The sequence below is a fragment of the Pituophis catenifer genome, unplaced genomic scaffold, assembly GCF_029215685.1.
Source record: "Pituophis catenifer annectens isolate HBS135680 unplaced genomic scaffold, rPitCat1.0.hap2 SCAF_1, whole genome shotgun sequence".
Classification (NCBI taxonomy): Eukaryota; Metazoa; Chordata; class Lepidosauria; order Squamata; family Colubridae; genus Pituophis; species Pituophis catenifer.
The window spans coordinates 259,423,422-259,450,237 of record NW_027256881.1 but is presented as its reverse complement, the minus strand read 5'-3'; the positions used below and the strand labels follow the sequence as shown (position 1 = coordinate 259,450,237).

General features: G+C 35.3%; 1 protein-coding gene across 1 annotated transcript in view; it reads right to left on the bottom strand.

The window, feature by feature from the left end:
* Positions 1-26,816, bottom strand: part of DCDC1 (doublecortin domain containing 1) — a 274,909-nt gene that overhangs the window by 19,903 nt on the left and 228,190 nt on the right. Inside the window, exons 25-34 of the mRNA XM_070935237.1 lie at positions 24,878-25,013; positions 23,363-23,522; positions 17,206-17,364; positions 15,049-15,252; positions 14,385-14,499; positions 10,876-11,043; positions 10,054-10,239; positions 7,884-8,087; positions 6,434-6,641; positions 1,025-1,156 (exon numbers count right to left, since the gene is read on the bottom strand). Of these exons, the coding sequence (XP_070791338.1) occupies positions 1,025-1,156; positions 6,434-6,641; positions 7,884-8,087; positions 10,054-10,239; positions 10,876-11,043; positions 14,385-14,499; positions 15,049-15,252; positions 17,206-17,364; positions 23,363-23,522; positions 24,878-25,013 (1,672 nt within the window). The remainder of the gene's footprint in view (positions 1-1,024; positions 1,157-6,433; positions 6,642-7,883; positions 8,088-10,053; positions 10,240-10,875; positions 11,044-14,384; positions 14,500-15,048; positions 15,253-17,205; positions 17,365-23,362; positions 23,523-24,877; positions 25,014-26,816) is intronic.

Genomic DNA, 26,816 nt, shown 5'->3' with positions numbered 1-26,816 from the left:
GGGCAGACAGTATTTTGTTAAAGTGACTGCAGGGGAGTTAATTCCCTTCTTCCTCTATTACCTTCCGTTAGCAGGGAATGAGAATGTGCAGTATTAAACATCTATCCATGGATGCTCTCTACAAATGGGGAGGCTAGAAAATCAATATTTTTGATTGGTAGATAGAGGTTCTGGTACTAAAATGAAGAGAAGAAAGCCCTTGGGAGTGCACATGGACTGAACTAGACCAGAGGTACCTAAGCAGATTTACCTGGGGGTAGGGGCCACAGAAGTCAGTAGGACTTGCTATTAAATATAGTCTAACACAAAATGCTTTCTCTCTCCCTCCCTCCCTCTCACATACACATATATAAAAACGGGGGAGGGGGGTATCTTTCCTAGTGTCCAAAGCAATTTCCATGCTCCAATAAAGCAGAATATGCACACTTAGGTGACAGTAAAATTGAATAGATCCTAAAGAATCAGAATTTACAGGTTTATGTTTGCAGAGCCCACATTTCTGCAATATATATATATTGATTGATTGTTTTTGTGTGTACAGCTAATTAAATTGAATGAGTACTTATTAATTTAATGTTATCTTTTGCCTAAGCCCAGTCTTCTTGACTGTGTGATGTATGTGTATATTATGAATACATGTAACCTAACTTTTGTGTTTCATAAATTCTTTTCTGACTAACTTTTTTTGTATGGGATTTGTCTTAAAACCAACACATATCTTTCTATTGAATAAATGTGGAAACTAGCTGAAGAATGTTCTGGAATGAGATGACAAAAATAAATAAATAAATAAAAATATTCTGTAATTTTTCCCTTGATAATAATCTACTATTTTGCAAAGTATACTTTTTTCAATACTCTAGAAATAAATTGTGTACAAATTTTACATTTTTGAATGTTTACATTCGTCACTGAATTATGAAAATGAATTTATAATTTGAAGGACATAGTATCAGCCATTTAAAGGAAAACAGATAGAAATGTAAAGCTCTTATAATATTTCCTTTTTTGTTTAATGACTTACTATCCAAAGGTAGAAAAGGTTCTCCGCTGGAAACCCAGACCTCAACTGGATTTCTAAGAATGTTGCTGAGCACCAAATGATCAATATCTGATGTTATCACTGATGATGTAAAGTTGATGTTCTTATCCTTATCTTGGTAAAGAGAGAAAAGAAAGATTTTATGAAAATTCTTTTCTCATAATTCTGTTTTATTTTACAGTTTCCTTAAATTTTACAATTTTCTAATTTTATACTTATTATGTTATTGATTTATTGCTGGTATCACGTTGACTTTCAGAGGTTTGCAATATATAGCCACTTACAGAAGGGAAAAAAAACCCAAAATAAAACAATAGGTAAATGCACTAGCAAATCCATGACAGTAACTCAAATTATTAATAAAAATTATTAGGGTTCAAATATCCACAGGAAGAGTTCCATCTTCAAAGTCTATATGAAAGATTCCAATGTGGGAGCAATATGAATCGGTGGGGGGGGGAGGAGGAGACTATTCTATGATGTGAGGGCCATCATGGAAAAGCACTACTTTAGGGAGCCCATCCCTTTCTTCTCATAAGTGTGTGGAGTTATGGGCAAGCTTAGACCCAAAGCCTGCCCATCTGGGATGAGCATATCAAATTCAGGTTGTCAATGACCATGCTATTTGGGCACTAAAGATATGCACCCACAAATATACTGAGTTCCCACAACACTAGGCTTTCAAATACTAAAAAGTTTTTTTTTTTTTTTTTTGGCTAAGGAATTAGGCGCAGTGGCGGTGCAGTAGTTAGAATGCAGTATTGCAGGGTGACTCGCCCACAGCCAGTCAGTTTGAATCTGACTGGCTCAAATCTCAAAGGTGCTATATCTTCAAAAGGCAACGGGACTATTTTTCCTTGAGGAAGAAGATGTTTCGCTTCTCATCCAAGAAGTTTCTTGCACTATTTCATTGCACTAGGTTGCACTATTTCATTCTAAGCACCTTTTTTTAAAAAAAAAAAAATGATTTATATGCCGCCCTTCTCCGGAGACTCAGGGCGGCTTACAATGCGTTAAGTAATAGCCTTCATACTTTTGTATATTTTATGCAAAGTCAGCTTATTGCCCCCACAACCGGGTCCTCATTTTACCTACCTTAAAAAGGATGGAAGGCTGAGTCAACCTTGAGCCTGGTGAGAATTGAACTCGCAGTAATTGCAGGCAGCTGGAAGCTAAATACTACCTTTTAACAGTAGCATTAGTCTGCTGCGCCACTCAGGCTCCTTCACATAGTGCTTCAGCATTGTCCAAGCAAAGAGCAGAACAGAATAACAGAGCTGGAAGATAGCTTGGAGGTCTTCAGGTCCAACCCACTGCTCAGGCAGGAAACTCTATACCAGTGATGGCTAACCTTTTTGCCGTCGCGTGCCAAAAGTGGGGGGAGCACGGGGAGGTTGCCCATGTGTGTGCTCACACACATAATACAATGCGCCCTGCCCCTGCACATGTGTGCACATGCCCCCCTGCTTTTAGCATGTGATGTCCCGGTGGGCCCGGTAGGCCTGTTTTTCACTCTCCCCAGGCTCCAGAGGCTTTCTAGGAGCCTGGGGAGGGCGAAAACGGCCTCCCCCCCCCGGAGGCCTTCTGGAGGCCGGAAACAGCTCATTTCCCAACTTCCGGTGGGACCAAAAGGCCCAAAAAACAGCTGGCCGGTGCACACATGCGTGCTGGAGCTGAGCTACGACAATGCTCACATACCCACTGATATAGCTCCATGTGCCACCTGTGGAACCCGTGCCAAAGGTTCGCCATCACGGTCCTATACCATTTCAGACAAATGGTTGTCCAATCTCTTCTTAAAAACTTCCAGTGTTGGAGCATTCACAACTTCTGGAGGCAAGTTGTTCCACTGATTAATTGTTCTAATTGTCAGGACAGTTCTCCTTAGTAGAACTTTAAACCATTGTCCAGTTATATTGTTTTGTTTGGCTAAACACTTCCCAGCACCAGTTTACCCTTAGGACTGTTAGAACAACTATAATAATATGTTTCAAGAATTTGACAAATTAACAAAGCTGCTTTTCTCCATTGTTATAAATGTGTGAGAGTGTTTCTCCATTAAAAATAAAGGGTGAGACTGTGAACTTCAATACTTGTTGCAAGTATGATTCCTACAATAGATGTGTGAGGGAGAGAATAGATTTTTTTCCAGAATTTATCAGTTGCCCTACAATTAAGAGTATTCAGACAATCTATACATACTATCAACTTACTGATCTTCATCTTCTACTACAGGGTGCTAATCTGTAATTGTGGTTCTCCAAGTTGTCAATTATGTATTTGTATATACACAGAAACAGTTTTCTGTGTATACAGAATCCACTTTGACACACTCCTATTGCTGAGAAATATCTTTGGCAGATAGCCCTTGTTCCATGGTACATCTTGATTAATCAAGGCTGCCACAGCAATATACATAGCCAAGATCCTGTTAACATCCAGAGAGTTAAGAAAATGTTCCAACATAGTGGAAATGGCCAGAAAAAATAGGAGCCAAACAACAGTCTGATTTAGATGAGAATCGCATATTACCTCCAGGGTCAATGTGTTGCATGAGAGGATATGGAATTAGTCTGAATTGATCATCTGAGGAGTGCTGCAGAAACCGAATTAAGCAGTAGCTGTCAGTCCACAGCTCAGTAGGCCTCTTTAGACATTGAATCTACTGCTAAATCCATTATAAAGAACTCTCTTTTCTTAAGTCTGTTTAAAGAAGTGTTAGCAATAGAACAAAATTGATAGCAAGATGGCCTCACCCAAATATAAAAAACAGAAAGAGCACCCTCACATAAAGCAGTTGCAAAAGGTGCTGGTTGATATAAAGGAGAAAAGGAAAACTGAGGAGAAGCTTAATTTGTTGCGTCTGTCTTCACTGATGATAAGATAGATATCTATGCCTTAGGAGTTTTTTTCCAAGAAGGGTTTGATAAACAGATAGAAGGAGCAAGAGTATGAAACGGGTGAATTAAAAATAAACAAATAGCTGGGCCCAGACGGTATACATCTGATGATTGTGAATGTGAGGTTGCTAATCTTTCAAGAAAAATATGCAACTTAATTTCAAAATCAACATCTGTTCCTGAGATTATATGAAAATAATCAATGTAACTAGAGTTGCATCAAGTTCTGGAATACATAGGAATTTATGTCCCATTAGTTAATGTCCACTCTGAGTTAAATGGTACAATGCTTATTAAAGAATATGATCAAACATACAAATACCTTTCTGAAAAAGAAACTAATAAGATTTCTGCAACAATATATTTTGTTTCAGTAATCTACCTTTTTTAAAAAAAAATCTAAAAACTCTATTTCAAAAAACCTTTCGCAAACTACCTCACCATTTTTTTGAATCACCTTAGAGAACAAGCTCCTGTCATGTCATGGACTGGTAACTGGCTAATGATTAATAAAGAAAAAAAAAAGATGAATAATTCAATAATTTGTAAACAGGAGAGCTATTTAAAGCAAAGTGCGCCACAGGCAGGGGTGAAATGCTCCCAGTTCGGACCGGATCACCCGATCCGGTAGCGATGGAGGCGGGAGGTTTGGAGAACTGGTAGCAAAAATCCCTGCCCCCCCCCCCCCATGCCCAGCTGAGCCGCACAATCATCAGAGGCTTTTTTTTTTTTTTTTACTTTTAAAAGCATTTTTTCTATAACCTCTTCGGCCGAAAAAATGCTTTTAAAGGTAAAAAAAAAAAAGTCTGTGATGATCACACGGCTCAGCTGGTGTCGTCAGAGGCATTTAAAAGAAAAAAAGTGGGGTTTTTTTTCTTTTAAATGCCTCTGACGATCCAAGCTGAGTTGCCTGATCATCAGAGGCTTTTTTTTTTTTACCTTTAAAAGCATTTTAAAGGTCACTCAAAATGGTTAGAGACCTATAATATTTTCTATGAAAATATTCTACAATGTCTTTGAAGTTTTTCTATTTAGCATAAAAGTAGGTGAGGAAAGATCTATGTCACCCCCAACGAAAGAAGACTCCAAGGCTTGAAGTTCCTCAAAGTTTCATTTTATTAGAGATGTCATATTGGCACATCTGGGAAAACCCGAATCTGAAAGTTTCCAGGTTTTCCCCACCCAAAGGAAAGTCCAAGTCCCTGCCCAGGACCCACAAGTTCATCACGTGGTCCAATCCAAGCACAGTCCTAACTGGAGATGCCTCCCAGCCACACCCTTCCAGGTACAGAGCAAGATGTCCTTGACTCTCTGAGAAAGGAATGTTATTATGACTATATATCACCACTGCTCCATACAATTCCCCTTCCCAGTTTCCCACAGCAATAAATGTGGCAGGCGTGAAGATCCAATGCAAAAGATGGCTTCCAGACCTGGCAATCTACTTTTTAGAGATATATAAAACCAGATATTAAAAACTAGATAATTCGAAATCAGTTAAAAGGAGGAATGTCTTTGCATAGCAAATAACTACTGTGGAATTTGCTGCCCTCAGATGTGACAAAGGCTACCAATTCAGTTGTTTTGAAAGGGCACTGGAAAAATACATGGAAGAGCGAGATATAAACAGTTTCTTGTCTTGGTGGGTATTTACTAGTCTGAAATTATGGACTGTGTATTTTAAATATGAGCTGCTGGGAAGCAACAGTACAAGAGGATTCCTGCCCTCCTGTCTGCCTTTATGAGCTTTGTGAATGCATATGGTTGACCACCAATGTATACAGAATATGGAATGAGCTATTTGCCTAAGCCAATAAAATAAGATCAGAGTAAATAAAACAGCAAAAAAAAAAATCTGCATCCACCAATATCATTCTGCTCTAGAGGATTCTTAAACAGGACTCTGAGCAGGTAAAGAACCTACACATCTAATGAAGATAGACTTCAAAGAATCAAGTCAAAGTCTGCTTATATATAAGCTGAAATATAGACAACCTTTTGGTCCATTTCAGGGGTGGGTACTACTTACCTTTACTACCGGTTTGCAATGGGGCCATGCACGCGCATTTCACTTGCGCGCATGGGTGCGCTTCTGCACATGCGCAGAAGCAATTTGATGACATCAGGGTCAGTGGGCGGAGCCTCCCACCGGTTTTACTACCAGTTGTATAGAACCGGTGTGAACCGGATGCAACCCACCACTGGTCCATTTATTACACTATCCTTTTTGTTTAAGGCTCATAAAACTGCACAATACATCTAAAAATAAAAGTCTAAAGATGCACTGTGAAAACTCATAAACATCTAAAACTAACCCAAAGCAAACCAACAATAAGTTTAAAATAAAATAAAACAAAATCAGAGAATTTCGTAGGTCAGAAAAATTGGTCCATATATTTTTTTTTCTCCAAAAAAGATTCATTTTTCTGGTTAATCTATATATCAATTGCATATACTTTTAATAGGTAAGGCATGGAAAGTCAAATTTTACCTTTCCTTGAAAACACAGATGCAATTTGTTTAAGGCCATTATCAGAAATGGCTTCTTCATCTCTTTCTTCGGTTTCTTGCTTTTTGAGGTAATCATTTACTGCACACAAGACTAAATCCTGCAGTGTGAGGATCAGGGTCCCTTCACTGTTATACAGCTTGCAAGCTGTCCTGCTAAGTTCAAGATGTCTTGTACATGATGAAAGCAACTACATAAAGGAAAATATATGTGGGTATATGTATATATTTCAAACACATAATTAACAACATATAAAAATAAATTATCATATTGTACTTCTCATTTTGTTATTTTTCTAACAAGGTTGCTATGTTACATTTGTATTCCGCTCTTTCTTTAAGATTATATAGACCAAGGTTGAGTCAGCCTTCCATCCTTCCAAGTAAAATGAGGACCCAGATTGTTGGGAGCAATATCAGTGGTGGGTTGCTTCCGGTTCTGTCCGGTTCTTTAGAACCGGTAGTAAAAGCAGCAGGAGGCTCCGCCCACCCGCCCGGATATCATAAATGCTGATCTGCACATGCGCAGAAGCTTCTGCACACATGCAGAAGAGAGTGTGCTCTCCCATTGCAAACCAGTAGTAAAGGTAAGTAGAACCCACTCCTGGGCAATATGCTGAATCTGCAAACTGCTTAGAGAGGGCTGTAAAAGCACTGTAAAGCGGTATATAAGTCTAAGTGTTATTGCTGTACATCAATTTTGCTTGCTTGGCTAAATAACCCCTAATATAATTTTCCTTTTCTAAATGTTTCCTGGATTTCTTACTTAACATATAAATCTCTGATTTTCAAGACATGTACTGTCTGCAAATGCTTACAGGTTCACTAGGTGATCACTCTGCATATTTATAATTCAATTTATACATTCAAGTAATATCATAAGCCTTCAGCACCTTTTTTTCATCAAGAGAAACAAGCCCTCTACTGCTATTCAAGGAAACATTTGGAAACAAGAGAGGGTAAATGTACAAATTTGAGATTATAATTCACTAATAATGAATCTCTTAGTAAATTGTAGAAATATTACTTTTAATGTGTTGCCTGCAATGAGACGGTTCTTCCTCCTCCCAATTCTGTTTTCTTATGCTAGATCCAGTGGGGGGATTCAGCCAGGTCGCACCACTTCGGGAGAACTGGTTGTTAACTTTCTGAGCAGTTTGGCAAACTGGTTATTGGAATAAATCATTACGGCAGAGAACCTGTTGTTAAATTACTTGAATCCCATCACTGGCTAGGTCCATAGTAATTCTTACACACCTTGGATTTGATCTGACATCTGCAGGGCAGACACTTGTAGATTTACAGCATTAAACCCCATCCCACCCGCAGCATGTATGATGAGGTAATATATTTTTTTTACCTTACTCTTTCAGGCACACTGTTTGTCCTCATCAATTCAATTACAAGATTCCCTTTGGATTATTATTACTTACCCTCGGGAATGTGTGAGCAACAATTAGTTGCCCATTTCGGTATCCATCTCCATTTTTGTATGCAATTATTTTTACTGTTTTTTGGTCTAGAGCTGCAGATATCTTTTCTGAGATGACTTGCAAGGAGGTTTCATTCTTTAAGGATGCTAGAATGTCTTCAAAATAATGCAGGGTGGATTCAGCTTTATCAGAGAATAAATCAATCTCCACAACAAAACAAAACAAAATGTTAGCATTACCTCAGTTTTATTATACTCTTAGTGAAGTTACTTTTTAAAAGGTAACCAAACTGAATAAAATTTTAATTTCAAACATTATATTTTTACACCAAACTGGAGAAAATGCAAGATAGACAAAAATAACAGGCAGCTATCCCTTTACACACATACCAATTACAGAGAATTCAGAATTGATTTTTTATAAAACATTGCCAGAATGTTGCCAGATACGTAACTACATGATAGATTACTTCCAAAAATGATATAACTAAATAATATGTTAAGACATACTATAGGCATCCAAGAAAGTAGTAGAAAGTACACTTTTAGCTGATATTTTTCCAAATGCCATTAAGTAAAACAGGAAGTGAATAGACTGGGTTTTTTTTTTAATTCAATAGACACTCCTGAGCTAATGTTAATTGCTAATATCCCCTGATGTTTAAGATTGCCCACCCCCTCAAATCTTTTACACATTCTCTTTCAAAAGAAAATTGCTTCTACATTATAATACTCAGATTTCAAATCTTTCTTTCCCAAATAAAATGTACAGCTAGGAAAAACTGCTGACTTTTCTACCATGTACCTAGTGAATATACCCATGGCAATTTCTCAAGATATATAATTATATCCCAGTTCGATTAGTTCTTATAGCTGCTGAATGGACTATGTTTGTAGCTACTATATTAGTATCTCCTGTAGTGGCAATCAGGATTTTCTGCATCCCGAGGGTTTATACTCTTAACTATAGATCTTTAAAAAAATAATAATGGAATAGTAAACTGCAAAGGGAGAGGTTATTTTTTGCTTAACTCAGTTCCCTTCTGAATCATGCTACAATAAACGACAGTCATTTAACAGATATATATATATATATATATATATATATGTAAGTACAAGCTAAAAGATAATTAGTCACACTTCCTGTTCTACATGAAGATTAATTCATAATAATTGTGAGGCTGGCCACTATTATTCTCAATTCACAGGTGGAAAGCCATGGTTAAGGTCAGAATTAATCCAAGCATGATTTCAACTCATTTCAGCATTTTCAAAATCAGAGTTAAGCACTACAATCTTTAAAATACTGCTTAACATCAGCATGAATAGCATTATCTTTCCTTTAAAAATAAAGACAAAATATGTGACCATGGTCTGGATTCAAAGCTAGACCAGAGCAAATAGCCACTACTAAAGCCAGAAAGAAATTGTACTGTGTTTAATTTTACTTTTTTATATAATGTTGTTCAAATACAAATACTCCACTATCTGAAAACCATTTTCAAATAGTGAAAGTTAGGAAGTTAGCACCCACCCCTCTCCTAGAAGAATGAAATATTCTAGGAAATATTAAAAAGGCAGAATGTTATACCTCCCTGGATGAGAAATTGAGAAACATGTTTTTTAGCCAGGAAGCAGACTCACTCTTAATAGCCCCCACACTTTCAATAGCCCACAGCAGATGTCAGCACTTAAGAGATAAAGAGATAGCTAGGTCTATTCATAAGCAAATGCCCTCACCCAAGATCCAACAAAGGTAGGATTAGCCTTTAGCCATAATAGGAATTGCCCCAAACCCTCTTCATTACATCATCACCCAGCAAGATTCAACCAGGTCTGGGACTCAAAAGACAACCTACAAAGTTACCCCTGCGTGGCCCCATGGTAGTCTGACAACCAATCAGAATACAAGCTTAAATTCAAAGCCCAACAAAGGGTATAAATCTCTCTCTCTCTCATCCATGTGCTTTTTTGCTCAGGACCTCAAAACCATGTGGTCCTGTCCACCATTAAACCATATTTTCAAACAGTCTCCATATTTCCAGTGTCTTTCTCCCCACTTGGAACTGAACCCAGATGGACGTTTCTTCCAACACATCTAAAAGATAAAGTTATAATATGGCCAGTTATTTGGTTATGTCCAATGTATAACTGTGAAAGGCTTAACTCACCTTATTAACATCAAGGCATTTAAAAGGACAAAAGGATGAATTATTTCTGTCCTGGAATCCAGAGGCACAGGAAAATATAGTACCAGGGAGCAATTTTTTCAGTTCTTTCTTTCCCCTGATGGTCCTTCCACAAGCCAAACATATCATTATTTTTTTCTTTCCACAAGGTGAAAGAAAATAGTAGCCCTGTTTTTTTAAAAATGGTCAAAATACTTTAAATTAAATACTGCAGAACAATTTTTCCTATTTTTTGCATAGTTATTTAAATGTCAAATATTTCAAATTTAGTTTTCACAATTTCTCTTTTTTAATTGTGTGTATATGTATCAGTAACATCCTATAATCTGAGTTGATACTAGAACATTTATTTTTAAACTGCATAGTATTGAAACAAAGCATACTGTAACTTTTGGATTTCCACCATAGTTTAATTGAAAAACAAAACAAGCCACTTCTTTGAATGTTGTGTTGTCTTTTTGGTTAAAAATATAATGCATCTTAAAAGGTATACTAGAAGGTTAAAGATAATTACAAAAGTGAATTTTAAAATATTTTTTAGAAATGACTGCTTTGTTTGAAAATGCTTTCAAGGGGCATTTTACATTTGAATTTCTGCTTAGACATTTTTATGCTTTAAAAATATTTTTGAAGAAAAGCATATTAATGTAGAAATAAAATGGACCATAAATAATGTTTTATCATTATAAACAAATGGGCATGAATCATGGTACTTTTAAAAGAATATTAAAATACTTCTAAGTTATGTTTTTATTAGTGGAGTTATATTTTTCTTTTCCTTCCCTGAGAACAAGTAATACTTACTGGTTGGTCAATTTTTTCTGTCTTGGTTACCGTAAATGTACAAATAGAAGCATAGTTTGCTGCTGTAATTTCTATATCCAATATTGTGCTATAAAAGGCACTAAAAACTTTTGTTTCTGTGAAATTCCATTTTTGGTTGGCAGCTCCATAATTATGTGGTTTGTATTTCTGTCAAAACATAAAATTTGTCCCGCCTTTCATTTTTAATAATTTTCAGATGATATTTGACTCTTAATTTAATTACAATTTAAAAATTAAGATAACCTAGGTAATTAGACAAAATTATGCATGTCTTCTTTATCTTCTTTGGTATACTTGTGGTATTTAACAATATTGGCATATAAAACTTGTGCAAATTAATTAATTAAGCTTAAGATCTTAAAAAATTTGAAATAAACAGCAAAAAGATGGGATTTTGCTCTAATTAAGTTATAAAGATGGGATTTTGCTCTAATAAAGTTAAGAATTCAGATAAATTTGGAATATTGACTTTTACTATAATAAGATTACAAACTTAATTACAGTATAAAAATAAACAATTTATTGGAAACAGATTTATGTTGGCTGTTCTGGTTATGGCAAGTCATAACAAAATATAAGTGATGATTTGAGAAATGGAACACTAGAAGAGACTAAAACTAAAAAAAACATGTTAATACTGATACTTACAAAACGGCACAAAATGTCATAGAAATATTAAAGGAGATTTTTTGAAGAATGGAGCCAGAAAATAGAAACTACAATAGCAACACTGTCAGTAATGAGATCTAGCTTTATAGATGAACTATTTCTAAAAGTAGTTAGTAAAGGAATTACAGATGTGGAACAACTGTTATCTGACAGATAGAGGAAATACAGAATGTGGAATTAAAAATGTAAACAACAAGAGAATAATTTGGGAAAGAATGCTTTATTAGATATACAAATGAAACTGAAGTTTCAAAAAATTGAGAAACCAAGCAATTGACCTGGAAAATGTTTTCTGATTGGATCTACAAAACAAGCTTTTTAAAACTTTCAAGAAATCTCGCTAAAGAAGGACTGAAGAGAAATGTAATCCTATGACAGTATTTGATTGAATTAAAGATTAAGACTGTTAAAAGTAAAAGGAAGGAATATGAAGTTGGTTTATTTGAGCAAGGGTAAAATATGACTTTTTTTTTCAATATTCTGCCATATCTTTATGGACTTTTTGCTAATCCCAGGATTGAAAATTGATGTTTTATAGATTTGTTTATAAATAAGGGATGAGTTATGGGAGGAATTACACATTTCTTTTTTATTATATTCATTTTTTTCTTTTTTCATGTATTTTCTATTCTTTTTTTCCTCTAAATTTTCCATTAGTTTTTACTGCTGTAATTAACATTCTTAATTTTTAAATTTTTTTAAAAATCAGCACTGTAAGGCTATCACAGTGAAATACTCATTAAACTGTGGGTTGTTTGACTCAATGATATTGCCTACATGAGTGCAGCCAGGTATCTTGCTTTTTGATGATGGTGGCAGCTAGCACAGAGGAATATATTACTCATCCCTGGTCCAAGCTAGGATTTCTCTGAAGCCCAGCCCAGCAGACCAATTTTTGAAAACAAACAGATCACTAACACTGTTTTTAGAAGAGAGAGATATCACTAATTAAGCCTTGCTGGATGGATTCCTCTGTAATGTATTATAAGACTAAGATGCTCATTTAGCAACAATTTACTTATATTGGGCTACGTCAGCATTATGCAGCAATCTACTTGTGGAATTACTCTTACATTTCTTTTTCCGATATACTACATTTATTCATTAAATTTGTATCCCAAGGTGAAAACAAATGGAATGCTCACAATGAAGCCATTATTAATAATTATAAAAACTCCTGTTCTGTACTTTCCGTCATCCATTTGAATTCCAGTTAACCCAACTTATTTAACCTTCAGCTCTAAGGAACCAGGCATGGAATAACTTCTTCCCACTTCTCCAAATCATCATCTTCAAAAGATCACTCATAAAACAAGCCCATCGTGAAAGCAATCACAACCAACTCTTCTTAGGGAAGAGTCCCCTAAAATTTGTGGTATGTGTTTAGGAAAAGGGAAAACAAAACTTGCCAAGTACTGTTCCATCATCTCAGGACCCATTAAGCCTACAGCCTAAAATAAGCAGAGAAAAAAGTGATTTACAGCCACACCTCTGCTAGGTATCTGTTTCTTCCCCTCTTTATTTATCCTCTATCAGTACTGAATTACAGTATTGTAAGTTATAGATCAGTAGCACCAAACCTTTTGGGCACCAGGGACCAATTCCATGGGGAGGGGCATGGTTTTGCGCACTGCCTTTGTCCCACACGTGTTTGGATGGGGCTTTGCTCACTTGTGCAAACTGGTCTGTGCTCAGGAGTTGGGGACCCCCATATTAGGTATCAGTTTATATGAATTTTGTCTTACACTTTAATGAGTTACAGATAAACATGATATATTTACATCTAGTGAATACTATAAAGACAGCTTCAATAGATTACACAATGGGTCTAGACTTTGGAAATTTTTAGACCTTTATAGATATCTGATAACACATTGAGTGATTCTGTGTATTTTGTGTTGCTATATACTTTTTAAACACGTGGATTATCAAGCATTGTATGGATCAAACTAGATCCAGGAAACAACGTGATTTTTTTTATAACAGAGGGAAACCCTATGCAAAAATAAAATAAAAGAGAAACAACTTAAATATTAAAGATGGCCTTTCCATCAAACCTAGAACACACTGATAAGCTCTGAATTTTTGACTGTATATAAATCCAATAAAAGAGATTTTCAAAATACGCCCTAGAACAGGGGTGTCACAGCCGGCAGGCTGGATGCATCACACACTGGCTACACCCATCCCCATTTTAGCAAAGAGGGGAAAAGTCACAATACATCACGTGATGACAATATGACGACGTGAGTTTGACACCCCTGCCCTAGAATATTTCTCAGCCATTAACATAATTGGAATGTGATTGGATGACAGAAAACTATCTAAAATTATATAAGGGCAATGTTCTGTCATTGTCTCCCCAATCCGTTAGCTGGACAAGGAGTCTCTGTTGTAGGAACTATCACTGATGTAAAAAGGATGAGGAGACAGCTGGGTAGCAGCAGAAAAGGAAAGTCCAGACCAAAAGGGAACAGAAAAGGAACTGATAGCCAGTTGAAGTTATAGAAGCTAATCTGCAGAGATACAAAGACTTCACAGCCATGTTAAAAGAAAGCTAAAACTAATTTCTCACTTGAACTCAGAGTAATGAGAATAATTAAACATGTATTTATTAAACAACTCAGGGGTTTTTTTATGATTAGTAACTGTAGTGCAAAACATTTGAAGAAGACACAATTGCTTAACCCAGTTTCTGAATTACAAGAATACCGAAATATTTATATTTTTACAGATAGTTGATATACAATTGCCATTTGTGGATTTAAAATAATAATTTGCTATGTTTGATGACAACACTCTATATTAATGATACTAACCTGAAGGATAATAGGACACCCTTGAATTTCCAGTGGAAATTTTGGACATCCATTCAGTACAGTGGGCATTGATACTGTGAGCACTAGATCTGGATCAATTGCAAGATGAAAGGACCTAGAAACAAAAAGGTCTGAGTCTGAAATAAGGAAGTGTTATGTTTTCAAATCATGACATTTGCTTTTATTTTCATTTTATCATGGGATGTTTTACAAACATCTCGGGAGGTTTATATTGTATCTAATGCATGGGAAGGGATGACAACAGCATAATGGAGGTTTTTACCCCTAATCTATAACGATGTAAGGGGACAACAGGAAAAGGACAGACATTAAAGAAGGAAAAAAAAATATGGTCATTCTAGATATCTAAGCATATATTACTATAGCATATGTAAATAGGAGTTTTTGCCAAAATCTTGACAAAAAGTAATTATTTAAAATGAAAATGTGAGACTTAGATAGATTATAATTGTGACTTTTTAAAAATCCACTTATCTGAGCTTTCATTTTGAGAGACTTCTGATAACATCAGAATTAAACTAAAGAAGAAACAGACCACGGGTATTAGTCAAGAATAAGTCAAATGGAAAACTTGACTGAAGGTCCTTCTGGGGATACTGTAAGGCTGGATGTTCCATCACATTTCTAATACATAGAAATGTACCTGCTTTCCTCTTTCCATACCCAATGTTGCTTGATATCATCACACTTCTTTTCCAACAAAACCACCTCAGTACCAGAATGAAGATCAGTATTCTCCACACCCAGTACAAGATTTGGAAAACTGCAGTTGATGATCTTCCCATTTTTAAATTCAAAGTGTTGATGGTGGGCTTTCTGGAATTCTTCAGCCAATTTTGGCTGATGCCTAAAACCAACAAAAATAAATGCCTCGTGCATACTACATTATAAACTAAATCAGAATTCAAAGGAACTGGACACAGATGTTGGAAAAAACTGGGTAGGTGTTTATATGAAGATGTAGAATGAAAAGCCTAAAATGAGACAGACTGAATCTTTCTTTAATTTGGATTTCTGCATGAAGCTGAATGACCCAAATGGCTCTTTCTAACTCTATGATCCTCAGAAAGGCATACATTTACTGAATCTTATAAAACAATTTTCTGTACACAGGTGGCAGTAGTAAATGCCACCTTTCTGGGGTTTGATATTATGTTTCACCATATTTACTGTATATGAAATGTGCTAACTAACAAAGACATCTGGATATAGGCATAAAATCTTTATACCGGTAGCTTGCTTTGATTTTTTTAAAATAATTACACTAGTACATTGTACTGAGAAGTAAATAAAACTCTTGAGATATGCGACAGTGAGCTGGCAAAGAAATAAAGAAGATCTCCTCAAACTCTTGTGAAATATGAAATAATGGAACTCTATTGTATCACATTACATGTTAATTATTCCATTAGATAATTATTGGATTTTCATGCAGTTTTCTTTTCTTTATTATCTTTTACTATTTATTATTTTTATATCCTAGGAGCTTTTTTAAAAATTTTGAGATATTAGAAAGTCCACTTTTTCATAGCACATCAGAACCTGGTATCGGCAGATACCTTAAAAATTATTAAGAATCTGAAGTTGAGATCTCTAACTATCTCCTTCAAAATAAGAAAAAACTGATTCCCTTGCTCACTGCATTTAATAAACAGAAAGTGCATTAAGAGATGGGCTTTTCTCTTTAGCTGGATTTAACACTTGTTAGAAATATAAGGTCTAATCTCTATTTCAGCATTCTAATAATTCAAGTGCTCAGACTTAACGTACTTAGAGACATCTATGGGTTTAGTAAATATCTGCTCAGAGTAGCAGTAGAATAAAGTGCTGGACTTTCAGCTATTCCTAATTATGTAGTGAATGTCCTAACTGTCTATTAAGATTTAATTTTGAAACAGAATTGCATCAGAGTGCAGGTAGTCCTCAACTTATGACCACAATTGAGTCCAAAATTTCTGTTGCTAAGCAAGGCAGTTGTTAAGTAAGTTTTGGCCCATTTTATGACCATTTTGCTGCAGTTCTTAAGTGAATCACTGTAGTTGTTAACAGGAGTGGCTTCTCTTACCTTTACTACCGGTTTGCAATGAGGCCGCACGCATGTGATTGCTTCACTCACACACGCATGCTCTTCTGCACAGAGGCATTCTGATGATATTGGGATCGGTGGCCGGAGCCTCACGCCAGTTTTACTACCAGTTCTATAGAACCGGTGCGAACTGGGGGCAACCCGCCACTGGTTGTTAAGTAAATGATGTAGTCATTACGTGAATCTGGCTTCCCACATTGACTTTGCTTTGTCAGAGGCCAGCTGAGAAGGTTACAAATGATGATTTTATGACCCCAGGACAAGGCAATTGTCATAAATGCATGCCAGTTGCCAAGTGCCCAAATTTTGATCATGTGACCATGGGATTGCTGTACTGGTCGCAAGCATGAAAACTGGTCATCAGTCACTTTTTCCAGTGCTGTAGTAACTTTGAATGGTGACTAAATAACTGTTGTAAGTCAAGAACTGCCTGTAAAGCTGAAACCTTTATAACAAGCATTTAACTTTCAACCTGACATTATAATTTTAAATAAATTATTATCAACCTAGGACACAGTTTTACCTTAATATAATCTGAGCAGGTTTGATACAAGGACAATTATATCAGAAACACTCTTTTAGTTGATGCCCTCTTATTAAAAGATGGTATCCTTTTAATTGTGTAATTAAATGTGTAATTTTAAAATGCTATAACAATAAAAAGATAAAAAAGGAATAAAATCAATTCACTATATGCAAGTATAAATAACTGACCTGTATTTTTTATATAACTCTGCATCTTCAAAAAACTGCTCATCTTTTTCCTTCTGGATGTTGTAGTCCTCATCAAAATCACAGGAAATTTGCTGCCAGGCATATTTTGTAGTCTTACGACATGCTTCTGTTTTAAGGTGTGACCTTATGTGTGAATTTCTGGAAAGATATAGAGGCCCACCAAGGCTTACTTATTACCAGTGAATTTGAGAGATTTGAGATTTGAGCCATTGATTAAAACTGAGTATCCAAAAGAGCACAACAAGTCAAAGTGTTGCACTGTTTATTCTATTAATGAGAATTTGAGTTTCATAAACACTTGGATTAAAACATTTAATTAGATGCTTTAAGTTCATTGAAATGAATGACAAATAAATTCTATGGGAGACAGTGGCCAATATGATTTGGATAACAGATCTAAGAACAGTTTAATAGTCAAGACTTATTCATGTATAGTTTTTAAGACTATCAGTGATGGAATTCAGCAAACAAGATTGTAAGCCTATGTGCTTTTATTCTATCACACACAAATCATTTATTTAGATTATTTGTCTTGATCATTTAGGTCAGCAGTAGTCTTACTCCTATATTTTAGAGAGAAAATGGAGGTAGGATTGAAAAAAGGAAAGTAAAGGAAAGGAGAAAGGAAAGGAAAGGAAAGGAAAGGAAAGGAAAGGAAAGGAAAGGAAAGGAAAGGAAAGGAAAGGAAAGGAAAGGAAAGGAAAGGAAACCTAGAAAAGTTCTAGGACAGTTCTATCTTTAGTAAACCCAATTACTTATAATTAAAAACAATAGTGTTGCATCTTAAAATAATAAGTCTTTGTAATGCATGTACCATCATAAACTATTTTTACTTCATAGAAGAGTTAAAAGTTATTCCCATAATACGAGACAGAGGAGAGGAAAGGAGTGCTGAAAACAATAGGGTGAAGTGAAATTGAACCAGTAACAATAATGCAAATAAATACGATGATGATTTACAACAGCAAATTTATGTGATTTGGATTATTCTTCAGAGTGGTATCTGTTGAAGATAACAACCCCCCCCCCAAAAAAAAGAGTTATATATCTGATTGACTCAGAAAAACAGATTCTTCAAGAAATATTTCTTAGTTAAAATTATCAAGCTTTGTTAGCCAGAATCAGTCTGCTTGAAGGAAAAGAACCAGCTTTAGACAAGTAGGGGAAAGGCATATTTTCCAAGCTACATCTAAATACAAATTAAAAAAACTGGGATGTGCTAGGAGAAAGCTAGAAAGTGGGATGTTTCTTGTAGCACAAAATGTTTTTTCTAACATTAATTGTAAATTATATCAACTATGCCAACTAGACATATACTATGGAACTTTTCTTTTGGGAGTTATGCATTGTTAAATTTATGGGCACATATATATGAAATTGTCTATTTAAAAAAAATACTCAAAGTGAATCTGCAAATTAATTAATGAAGATAACTAAGCAGCAAATCCCACCCTCACTAGCACTAACCCTAGTTGGATAATTAAAGGTCTGCAAGCAACCAAGCTCACACAGCACCAAGATCTCCACAAGAGAATTAAAAACAGAATTTAAAATACAATATTTAAAACCATAATGTTAAAAAAATTAAAACACACAGTTTGTTTATTTCTGCAATTAAACACTCCTTCATCTTTGGAGGCAGATTACTGTATTAAAAACAAGAATTAATCTAATTGTAATAAATCCATCTCAAATGCCACTATTCAGGAACAGCATGTTCTTATTTGTCCCCAGATACCTTTCTGTACAGACTATTTTTTTTACTCCACAAAAATAAATTAGAGAGGGTTGGTCTGGATATCATTAGATCTGCAAATTACTTGATACCTTCAATATCCTATAAATGTCCCCCCCCCCACCCCCAAATACTAGGACCAGCAAGGCAATACAGTATTCAGTTTAGCTGTAGTGGTATTATTCACAGATTTGCAATCTCTCTCTCTCTATATATATATATATATTTAAAAAACATCTTTTCTTCTGTTTAAATTTAAATGAACATGTCCAGTCTTCCAAACCTGATGGCTTGAAAAAACCAGTGAAGTTTTATTATGGAAATAATATTCCTAAAAGTCACATCTTACTTATTTTGTCTTTTAAACCGTGTTTGTTTCATTGATTGGATATGAAGTTGTATGAACTAGTTGGTTCCATGACTGAAATGTAAAAGGAGATCTTTATTCATTCTTCCTTCCCCTACATCTACCTATGTGCTCCAAAATCTGTTCCAAAATAACCCTCTACGAATGATAGCTGAGATTGCAAAAAGGCAAAGAAAACAATGGCAATAGTTCTGGATAATAAGCTGATTTCAGAAGGCAGTGAGGAAGGAAGCCAATCTAATTTCAACTAGGAGGACATTCCAAAGGGCCACCCACAAGCAATGCTTCCTGGCCTTGACCCCCTCGTCTCCCAAGCTGCTTCTCCCAAAAAATTATGTAAGATAGGCCTATTCTAGGTGGAAAGTGCAGTCCTGAAGGTAACTGGTGCCAAGTCATAGAAGGGTTTATAGGTTAAAATTAGCACTTTAAATTGTGCCCAGCATCTTATTGATAGCCAGTGCAGGACCTGTAGTACAAATATAATGTGCTCTTAAGGCCAGGTCTTAGTGGGTACATGGTTAGCTGCACTCTGCACTATTTGCAGCTTCCAAGTTGTTTTTAAAAGCACCCCAATAGAACATGTTAAAGCAGTGGGGACTTGCTGTTTTTTGTGCAAGAAAATCCAGAACTTTGAAAAAATATCCCCACTTGTAACATCCAGAGTATAATAATTAATCTTTAAGTATCTATCTATCCATCTATCTATCTATCTATCTATCTATCTATCTATCTATCTATCTATCTATCAGAAGGTCGAAGAGAATAGAAGATATAGAAACGGCATATCATTTCTAGAAGGCTTATTTTTAATACTGGGGAACTTTTTTAGTATTTCAGAAAACAACAGTGCCATCTATTGTGCAACAGAATTAATGCAATATGTCTAGATACTGGTATTTTTCATTGATATTCCACTTTCTGCCTTCAGCATTCTTCCACTGTGGCAGTGCACAAATAATAACAGAAAATGGGCAAGGAGATGCTGATAGGTCATTCTTCAAATTACATACATCCTGATTTTCATTCCTTTTGTGAACTTTAGCCAAGGAGATTGTAGGTTTTTGTATCATTCATGAGCAACAAAAATTCCATCACATACAGTGCATTTCTTTCATGTAGTCATAATAAAAATGAATGCATGGAGCATTTATGAATATTTATGCAGTTATCTATAAAATACAAATATCTTTTGAAAAAGAAGGTAATTTCAATGTTGAATAAAGAACAAAATGTTTCTAAGATATGTGTTAAGCGACATTCTAGTTCCTAACAAAATGTGTCACAAAACTGTTTTACAGAAAATTACCAAGAAAGTGAAACAGATTGTATATAGAATATATCTCTGAATATGGAAATACATGGTCAACACTGCAGATTGCTTTCCTTCTAAGAAAATATTCTCTCATCACATAAAAATTATACGTCTCCCCCCTCAGAAAACCTTCCAGCACACAGATCCAGAAGTTCAAACCATTGCATTTATTTTTATTTTAGTTAGAACTATTCTACTTCCACTGGTAGCTTTTGACTTTGAGCGATCTTACCTTTTTTAAAAAAAAGAAAAGTGGGTGCTAAATATAAGTGGGAGATAATTTGTAACAGTGCTGAGGTGAGGCTATTTAAAATCTTATTAAGAACATAATAGTCCTATTAATGCCCATCTTAAAACAGAATTTTGTTTCTTACATGGCTAACCAGATGCCTCTGGGTCTCAGCAGGCAGGAAATAAACATACATCCCTCTTCTGCTAGCATTTCTCTGGTATTCGGAAATATACCAATGCTGTATTCAATCCAGAACTTCAAGGCTAATAGTAATCAATAAACCTATTCTTGATTAATTTATCTCGTCCATTTTAGAGCTATGCAAGTTGGTGGCCATCACTATGAATTCCACAGGTTAATTATGCATCATGTGAGGATACCTGAAGTATATTCTAGTTCTGTGTATTCAAATTCTTTTTTCCAGACAGATTGATTAGAGGAAAAAATAAAACCTTGATTTCATATATCTTGATTATATTTAGTAGAGCTATTCACTATTATGAGGGCCAGTTTGGTGTAATAGTTAAGGCATCTGCCTAGAAATCAAGAGACCATGAATTCTAGTCCTGCTGAGGCACCAAGCCAACTGGTTAATCTTGGACTAGTCCAGGAAGGAGGCATTGTAAAGTGTTTCTGAAATCTTGTAAAAAAAAGAAAAGAATGTATTAATGCAGATAGTTCTCAGAAGTTAACACTACACTCAAAAGTAACCCCTCTTCCACAAGTCCACTTTAACCCAAAGAACTTATTCATTTATTTATTATTTTATTAGTCCAATTTATATGCCACCCTTCTCCGTAGACCCAGAGCGGCTTACAATGCATTATAGCAATAGCCTGCATACTTTTTTGCCCCCCAAGCAGTGTTGTTCTATACTAAGTTGGCTTATTGCCCCCACAATCCGGGTCCTCAATTTACCTACCTCAAAAGGATGGAAGGCTGAGTCAACCTTGAGCCTGGTGAGATTCGAACTTGCACTAATTGAAGGCAGCTGGCAGCTAAGTGCTAGCACATAACAGCACTTTAGTCCGCTGTACCACCGATGCTCCTGGTTATTCATAGACAGTTCACACCCAATTGATACATACTATTGTTGTAGGTTTACTCCAACATGCATCAATTTATACCTATTTAAATTTGCCATTTGAATTTGGTTAGGCTCACCCTGTTTAAAACAAATGCTTTTTTATATCTTCCCAATGAATTTTAGTTTCCACTATCCAGAATACTTTGGTACCACCTGCAAACTTGCCATCTCATTGCTGTCTCCTAAGTCAAGTTACAAACAACTTACGGAAGAACACCACTTATTATTCTTTGCTGGAAAAAAAGTCTGCCCATTTGTTCCTTTTTTCCATTAGACAACAGTCCATAAAAGGATATGTCTTCTTAATCCCATGACTGCTAAATTTATTCAAGTGCCTTGAGGAACTTATTCGAGGGTTTTAAAAGTCCAACAAGATCGGTTCCTGCTGATAAAATAATTCTAGAAGCTTTATGAAGCAGGATTCACAGTACTTTTGCAAGTGCTGTGCTATGTTGATTTTCTGTGACAGACTTTGTTCCACTGCTTACTAGTTATTTTTCTAGTTTCTGCTAATTTACTCAAAATAGAAACAAAACAAAATGCAGCTATTATATGAGAGGCAGCAATGAAGCTGCTCTTTAGAACAATCAGAAATAGCAGGCACCTTTGGGGACCTCTGAAGAAGTGGGAATTTCTATCAAAGGAAAACTACTTCCTCCCACCATACCCGGCACAAATACCTGCAGAAGAAAAGCTGCAAACTATCTTTGCAGTGTTTCAGCAGAGTTGAAAGTAAATCCCAAATCCCACAACATAGAAATAATGTGCTTTGGGGTGATGTGTAGAGGAAGAAAGAAAAACTTGATTTCATATACCACGATTATATTTAGTAGAGTTATCCACTATTTGTAGTACATTAATGTGTAGTACATGTTCTTGAGTTAGATGCTGAATGTGAAGGGAACTTGAAGAACTTAGAAATGAGTTCTTTAAATTGTCTTAAGTGTTTTTATTACAGTATAATTGCTACAAACATTTTAGATTTTCATTTCTTCTCATGTTATTAAAAATCCATTTTTTCAGCTATTACTTATGGCTACCTTTTTACTTGAGCCACGCAAGATATGCAGGAGAAAATAAGATTACCAGATAATAAAAGAGAGGTACATGAAATCTCATTTATACTTGAACCACTAAAAATAATAGGACTATTTTTTTTAGTGTGACTTTGTCTTATTTATCATGAGAAGAAGCAAAAATAATTTAAGTGCTTTCAAACTATAAAGAGAAAATAATGGAATAATATATCATGCACTGTAGAACTGATTGGAAAGTATACTTGTATTTATCACAAATGCAACAACTAATTTTTTTAAAAAAAAAATCTAAAATGTCAATGGCCAGAAAAAGAGTATTTGTAAGCATTCGTAATATTGTACTGATTATTACTTTGGACTACTTACAGATATTTATCTGTGTCATCTTTTATTTCTTCAATGCTTTTTTCACATTTTTCTTTCTCTGGCTCTTCAACATCTTTTTTTACTTCAAATTCCACTACAGCTCTTGCAATAGAAAGTTTAGCACCAACAACAATGTCATTCTTGACTTGCAAAACAAAATCTGGAAAATGAATTCAAACGTATTTGCTTTAAAACAAGTTGCAGATGAGTTTCCTTATCTATAATCAATTGTTATAAGAATATCATCTAATGTCAGATTTGCAGCAAAAATTAAAGAACATTGTTGGACATTTAACCTATAAACACCCACACCTATTTTCTGGATCATTGAATACAATAAACAGAGTACTGTAAACTGAACCGTTGACCTAATTTCATGGAAGTTACATTTTGCCTACAACAGGCCCAGTTTTCAAAAGGATTATTCTAATTCTACCTAGTTGCCATTTTGTTTACTTAGTCTTTCCATGGGAAAAAAAACCAACAGTGAAAAAGTATTTTAAAAAGTAAGGCTTTCCATAACAGAAAGCAGGGACGACTCACACCCTGGTCAGCCCTTCTTTATTCTCCTACCATCTGGAAGGAGATATAGAAGCACAGGTAGCCGCACAAACAGGCCGAAGAACAGTTTTTACCCATGGGCTATCAGACTCCTGAATGAAAAATAACTCTACAAGAAGATAGTACCATTGACTTGCGGGGCCGGTGTGACGTGCAATAAGTTCACATGATGCAATAGGATTGAGTGTTTGTTAGTAGGATTCACTGGGCTAGGGATTTTTGGGGGGGGGGGTCTTTCACGGTGAGTTGTATTGTGTTGGGGGGTGTACAAAGGGAGGCTCAGCCAATCTCATTGTACACATGTTGTACTCTGACAATAAAGGTTTGAATTGAATTGAGAATCTGGAAACATAGACCATATCTCCCTGACAGTACCTACCTGGCCAATGAGGAAGTAAAAAAGCCTGGAACAAGAAGTTTTCTTGGACAAATTGAAGGAGACTGTGTGTACTCAAAAGCACAACTTTCTTCCCATTTACTATGAATCAGGGGTGGGTTCTACTTACCTTTACTACCGGTTCACAATGGGATTGCATGCCTTGCTTGTGCGCATGCACAGAAGTTCCTGCACATGCGCAGATTGCTGATGACAACATCCGGGGCGGTGGGTGGGGCCTCCCACCGGTTTTATTACCAGTTCTTGTGAACCGGTCCGAACCGGGGGCAACCCACCACTGCTACGAAGATATGCTACCAGATCCATTGATCTGTTGGTTCTCCTTTTATAGTATGATGGGGAAAAACATTTGAATTTCTCATGTTGTCTGGTGGACCTGCTTAATGCATTATTCTTTGACATCATAATTTCCTGATTCCAAGCATGACTCACATAAAACCTAACATGAGACAAAGGGATCCGCCAGTGATTTCCATTCAGGTGGTAAATACCTAATATTGGTTTTATGTCATTATGTACAACATTTTTTTTAAAAGCATAGAAAGCAATCTGCTCACTTTTTGGGTTCCTCATGACACAATATGCACGCATAGCCATTATATCAGATGCTAAATTATTACATTGGAGACGTTTCTTATGCTGAGCTGTAGTCCACAGCGGATCAATCCATTGCTCTCCACATGATATGTAAAGCTGTTTGTAAACAATGAGAACTGAATGTAGTTCATATTATTTCATTTTTAAAAATAAAATCATGCAATTTCTTTTCTGATGCATGAATTCAAATCTGCTCACAAATTCAATATATATTTTACAGAATATATAATTGTATTTCTATAACATAATAATTGTTATTAATATTATTATTATTATTATTAATAATAATAATAATAATAATAATAATAATAATAATATTGAAGAATTATGCAATAGTGCCTTTCCCAAAATTATATTTGTATTTTGACAGTATTTTAAAGATAAATGGTCTATAAGTCTTCTGCACAAGATCTACATGGAAAGTCTACTAGTAGCTGAGCTTAATGCAAATGCAAATGAAAAATAAATTTGCTTTCCTGAATAGAAATTTGCAAAAAAATTATTCTAACTCCTCAGGAAAAAGTTAAAATAAATTTCCCAGTTATACAGATCAGCAAAACTTTATTTGCATTAGAATGCATGAAAATACATGAAACTATAGTAAAAAAATCTCTGAAGTGACAAAATAAGTACAAGGACAGATAATTCTTTTTTCTTTTTTTTTAAGGGTTATAGTCAGTGAAAACTATGAATTTGTGGGTAATAGTATAACAGTGCTTGAGCTAAATTTTAATATAATAAATACCGAAATAAATCCGAGGAGCTCCTGAGGCAACCAGGGAATGGGTATCAAGAAAAAAAAAATCAAGATAGTAGGTAGATCTTTACAAGAATCCCTTTTTAATGTGTGTCATACTTCATTAAAGATTGCAAACCACAACCTAAGTTCCATTTTTCTTCTTGTTGTTGTGCCAAATCCATCATCGGACGTTGGCGATCATGTTGGCAATCCTACTTTTGTCAACAGCCACATGAAAAAGTGCTGCTGGCTAAAATATTCCCAAACTCTTCTGCTTTATGCTGGAAATGTGGAAAAACGGTCGGCACCTTTTATCATCTTTGGTGGACTTGTCCCGAGACCAAAAAGTTTTGGTTAAAGATCCGACTCTGGCTCTCTGAAATAATGGGACAGGAGATAGTCCTGGCCCCGGAATTCTTTCTCTTAGGTATGACGGAAGATGGTCTCAACAATAATAAAACCCATTTGGCAATTCAAATCATTACTGCGGCTAGAATAGCCTTTGCGAAACTTTGGAAATCTAAATCTACCCCCTCTGAGGAAACATTAATAAATAAAATCCTAGAGTGCGCAGAGATGGCTAAACTGACAAACGAGCTAAAAAATGAAGAAAATTCTAAGCACTATGAAGTATGGGGAATTTGGTATAATTGGTTAAAGAATAGGATAAAAGTATGATAATAGGCTATAGTTGCTTAAACACCAGAAATGGACTCAATTGTATAGAAATGTAGAGGATTATATAGTATTGTATAATATAATGTATAGTGATAGTTATGGATGGAATCCATCCAATATTTGACTTATGAAATGTGTAAACACCGTACCCCGGATCAAGATTGAGATTGTATTTTGTCTTTTTAAATATTGGAAAACTCAATAAAGTAAAAAAAAAAAAAAAAAAAAAAAAAAAAAAAGAAAAAGTGCTGCTGAGTTTTGTCCAAACCAGTCCCTTCAGAAGGCAGAAGGAAAACCCAATGATGTTCTTCTTCTGCCTGGACCTTGTTTACCGTCAATCTTTCCCTGGAGGATTAAGTGAAGGATGCTGTATTTTTCTGGGTGTCACATCACATGTCCAAAATATTCTAACTTTTGCTTTTTAATGGCTTTGATGATTTCCCTTTGCTTTCCCAGGCGGCTTATCACCTCCTCATTTGTGA